The sequence below is a fragment of the Corvus brachyrhynchos genome, unplaced genomic scaffold (assembly GCF_000691975.1).
Source record: "Corvus brachyrhynchos isolate BGI_N302 unplaced genomic scaffold, ASM69197v1 scaffold904, whole genome shotgun sequence".
NCBI classification, from domain to species: Eukaryota; Metazoa; Chordata; class Aves; order Passeriformes; family Corvidae; genus Corvus; species Corvus brachyrhynchos.
The window spans coordinates 485,423-490,288 of NW_008237536.1; the positions used below are offsets into that span (position 1 = coordinate 485,423).

General features: G+C 54.2%; 1 protein-coding gene across 1 annotated transcript in view; it reads right to left on the reverse strand.

Moving 5' to 3' along the window:
• TEKT3 (tektin 3) overlaps positions 1–4,866 on the reverse strand; it is a 7,733-nt gene that overhangs the window by 1,864 nt on the left and 1,003 nt on the right. The window contains exons 2-6 of the mRNA XM_008631616.2: positions 3,817–4,416; positions 3,209–3,292; positions 1,665–1,735; positions 1,324–1,467; positions 5–143 (exon numbers count right to left, since the gene is read on the reverse strand). Of these exons, the coding sequence (XP_008629838.1) occupies positions 5–143; positions 1,324–1,467; positions 1,665–1,735; positions 3,209–3,292; positions 3,817–4,392 (1,014 nt within the window). The 5' untranslated portion in view covers positions 4,393–4,416. The remainder of the gene's footprint in view (positions 1–4; positions 144–1,323; positions 1,468–1,664; positions 1,736–3,208; positions 3,293–3,816; positions 4,417–4,866) is intronic.

The window sequence follows — 4,866 nt, forward strand, 5'->3', positions numbered from 1 at the left end:
TGAACTGCCGCCACATCTCGTCGGCCGTGCCCATGAGGAGGCTCTCGGTGCTCGCGCGCAGCTTGGCCGAGGTCGCGCGCGCGCTCTGCGAGCGGAAGATGTTGTTGTCCGTGAACCTGGCCCACGTCTCTGGCACCGAGACCCTGCGGGAGGAGAGGACAGGCCCTTGGCAAACCCACGCTGCTGAGCCTGGGTGGAGATTGATGCAAATGAAATCTGCGCCCTTAATTAAATTACATGGAAGTGAAACATCTGGACCCCGTTTGTTTGATGATATTTATCAAATGAGGGCATGTTCATGAAGACAGCTTGTGAAAGCTCAGACAAACAAAAGATTGTCCCATAAAAAACAGAGATTCCAGTCAGAGCTCCTATTTACACCTTCGAGGCATTAAGAGCCAAGGAGTTCCCAGCCCCACGAGGACACACACATCACAATTCAGTCAATTCCTTTTGCTCACAGCCCATCTCAGTCTCCCACTAAACCGAACAAGCTTTAGATCCCACTCCGTTCCCTGTCTGTGCATTTGGGATGAAGTTCCTGCCTGTGCAGTAGTCCAGAACAAGGTCAACAAAGGACTTAAATACCACATAAGCTCCATTTAAAACCTGCTGATTCTCGGCACATTTTACCCTCCTCTGAATTTTAGCCTCAATCCTTTGCAATCCATTTGCCTGTTTAAATGTGTCTGAGCTCTACTGTGAATAATTATTCAAACTATTAAAAAAACGGTATCAATCTGTGCCTCTCCATAAACCTCATGGGTGTGTGTGAGCAGATTTATTCTCTCAGCCCTTTGCCACTTAGGGCATCTCTCTGTGAGTGCTGGGTTAGGTCACTGTTCATTTACTGCAGAGCCAAAGCTGAATTCCTCGCACTCAAAGGCAGCTGAACTCTGTTGCAGGACCATGCTCTCACTTCTTTATTTTCTGGGTCATTTCGGCTCCCTGCCAGGCCCTCTCCATGCAGGGGTGAGCCCCCAGACTTTCCATCAGTGAGGAGCACTCAGGCAAGCACTGACACATCTTTGAAAATATGCATGAACTTAATGAGCTGTGCAGAGGTGCTGGGCTGAATTTGTTTGCAGATTAAGCTCTGAGCCCTGATCTAATGTTTAATTAGCTCGGGCTCGCTTTCGCCTGCCGGGTGCTCAGCATCCATCTGAAAGCAGAGGGTTCTTCTCCGCCTGGAGAGACCAGAGGGAAACGAGCCCTGGAGGTGGGTGTCTCCAGGAGGGATGGATGTGCCTTCAGAGTGGGCCAGGAAATCCCAGCTCCCTGCCCGGGACAGGGTCTGTGCCCGCCAGGGCCCCCCGTGCTCACGTGGCATCGACCCTCTCCACGCCTTTGTAGTAGTGGATGCCTCTGGAGGTGTTCTTCAGCTGGTAGCACTTGCTGTCGATGTGGTGGCCCATCTGTTTGTCAGCCAGGTCCTTCTCCAGCTCCTGCCGGGCCTCCTTGTTGCACCTGGAACACACAAAGTGCAGGCCTCAGTCGGGATGGAGGCGTGGGATGGTTTCCTGCCCATCCCATTCCCCTGCAGCTCCCGGAGCATCCCTGCCTGCCTCCCGTGGAGCCTGCAGGGCTTTGACCGCAGGGATCTGCTGGGGGCCATGGCACAGCTGCACATCAGCCCTGCAGCAGGGGCCCAGAGCCCTCCTTACATGAGCTGGCAATTCACCGTGTCCAGGCACTGCTGTAACCTCTCCCGGCAGGACCTGATGGTCTTGATTTCCTGGGCGAAGGCAGAACAGACCCCATCAGCCTCGGTGCTCAGACATCGGGGGCACTGCTCCCCTCGGGCCTCTCCAGCCTCGCACACAGCGAGGGCTCCCCTTTCCCCCACAGCAAACAGGGGCTGCAGGAAGGGCCCCCCAGCCCCAGTGCTTGTGTAGCTGAGCCATGGCCAGGCACCAGCAGGGGACAGGAGGGGGCTGTGGCCATGGCCAAGGTCTCTGAAATCACTTCCAGGGTGGATTCCCGAGTTTTTTCATCTTGACATCAATGGCCAGGGCTGCTTGGTTCCATCACAGGGAGACAGAGCCAGATCCTGACCTGATGTGAACAGGCACAGTGATACCCTGGGCCAGCAGTGCCACGCATCCCCATCCCCAGTCCCAGGGCATTTTCCTCCCCACAAGAAATCCCATCCATATGGGACAAGAGGACTTTGGTGTAAATCCCCAGTCAGTTCTAGGCAGGGTTCAGCTCCCCTGGAGGAAGGCTCGTGCTGCTCTCGGCTCCCTTGACTCCAGCACAAGCCTATTGCCCCCGTGAAGGTTTCCAGAGGCTGGTGAGCAGTGCTCCAAACCCAGGGATTTTCAATCCTCCTGTCTGCAGGAGCCAGCTGAAAGCACAGCCTAAATGCATCCCAAACACTTAAAAACCCAAATGGCATTATGGAGATACCAGCTCTGATAAATTTCCTAAACCCTCAGGACTTTTAAATTAATCATTTAAATTTTCAGGGCCTGACTCATAACAAAACATCTTCTAAGAGAGCAGTGACTTCACAGGCCCAGGGGCTGCAATTTCCTTCCCAGTTTTGTGAGGCTTTTGCAGTGATTCTGTTTCGCTGTACCCTGCATTAGGATCCCATTTGCTGTGCCAGCTCTCCTCATGTTTGCTTTTAATTCATGATTTAAAGCAGCCTAGATAAAGGCAGGCAGGAGTGCAGGTTTCTATGATTTCTATCAAATCCATTGCCTGAGCACACAGAGTGTCAGTCCTGCTGCAGCCACACTGCCCTGAGCAGAGCAGAGCTGGGGGAAGTGGAATGAGTACCTTTTATTAGCCCAGCTAATATAGCTGGGGAAAGCAGACGAGCTCAGGCACACCCTGCCCTCTCCATCTGCGTGTGTGTGTAATATATAGAATGTGCTATAGATACAGAGACAGATCAGATAAATAAACAGAGGTCTGTGCTGGCAGGACTCTGAAAGGCAGGGCCACCTCACAGACTCCTCAAAGAGGGACAGAGGACCCTGATAAGCCACACAAACCCGGCTGGTTTCCAGCTCTTCCCTCCTCTCCCATGGACACGCTGCTGAGTGGGAACACCAGCCCCTGCCCCAGCAGGTTTGGAGAGTTGAAGAATTTAGCACCTCACCAGCGCTGAAGAGCCAGTGAGGGAACAGGGCTGCCAAACTTGTTCAGGGGAGTTTAGGTAAAAATAACTTTGGCACACGATGTGTGCTGCCAAACTTACTGTGATGAGCTGTTTCTCCACGTCGTCATTGACCAGGTCGATGCCCATCCTCTTCTCCCGATTGAGCAAACACTTGTGAGCGACCTGGTGGGGACATGTCATGACATCAGTGCTGGCTGCAGGGGCAGGGCTCCCTGCAGGGACAGTGCCCATGTCAGGGAATGCAGGAAAAGAAAATTCCGGTGGGCACAGGGATGGCAGCCTGGGAAAAGCTGCCCGAGGCAGCTGGGTGAGCTGACAGCAGCAGCCAAGTGCAACTTCAGCACGGAACCAGTGGGAGGGAGCCCGCGTGTCCCTGGGCCACCACAGCTGAATGCAGGGACCTGTGTCAGGCTCGCTGTCGACCTCCCCAGAGCCTCGTAGTAAGACATGGCCTTCTGTGTCCCAAACCGGGATTTTGGATAGGGAAATACTTGGTTAAACAAACACTGCAGTGATGTGCTCAGCATGTGCTGGAGGGGAACGCAGCAGATGCAGGGGATTTGTTTACCACTGACTCAACTAATGGGCTCTCCATGAAAACTTTCCAGTGTTACAGAGCTGGGATGAACTTTATGAGAGGTTTGAGTGGCTGCAGATGTTTGGGCTGGGGGCTGCAGGGTCCCTACCTGGAAGGGGCCCTCGGTGTCGGCCAAGGCTCTCTCCAGCCGTTTCTGCATGTCCATCAGGGAATTGGTCTCCCTGATCATGGCATCCAGCTCGATGCAGAGCTCGGATTTCCAGTACTCTATGTCATTGACGCGCTCTCCCAGGTTCTTGGTGCTCTCCCCTTGGGTCCTCTTGGCCTGCTGGTACACGTCCTTGATGGTGCGGGTCAGGTCAGCCCGCAGGCGCTCTGCGTTGTGCCGGGTGGTCTCCGACTCCTTGTAGTTGGTCATGTTGGACCTGTGCCAGTCATCCAGCGAGTGCCGGCTGAAGACACCGTTGGGTCTCTCGGAAATAAAAGGAACTATCTTGGTGGGGGGAAGCCCCGGGAAGCTTTCAGTGAGGGGAGACAAGGTTGGGTTGAGGGCAGCTGCTTTGTAGTAGGAGTTGGGCATCCATGGCATGCTGAAGCTCTCAGGATGGTAGGGAATGCGGTTCTTGTAGCTGGTGGTCATGGTGTTGGTGGCCGGCAGGACCTTGGGAGGTGGTGGCCGTGGCTGGTTAAACTTGGCTTTTAAGGGATAGCCGTAGAGTTCCATCCTGGAATGCAGCTGGTGCGGGTCCTGCACAAAGGAGGCAGAGGAAAACTGCACTCAGAGAGTTCCTGTCCTTGTGGCACCTCTTACAGCAGCACCCGACTTGTGATGGGACCAGCCCTGCCTGGGGCACCCACACAGCCCCTAAATCTGAAGGTAAATCCCCCCTGACAGCATCCCAAGCATTTGGATAGGGAGGGATTTGATACCAGCTTTGTCCTTGGTATCTTGTGTCAGGTCTTGAAATGAGGAGAGAAACAAATCACGGCTGCTAAAGAGGATGACAGATCTCACACCTTTGTTTTCCTTAATTCTTTATTTCCTATTATTCCTTCATTTTCCCTGTCAATCTAATGACCTCCCCTGAGAGGGTGGGCAGGCCCTGGCACAGGGTGCCCAGAGCAGCTGTGGCTGCCCCTGGATCCCTGGCAATGCCCAAGGCCAGGTTGGACACTGGGGCTTGGAGCAGCCTGGGAC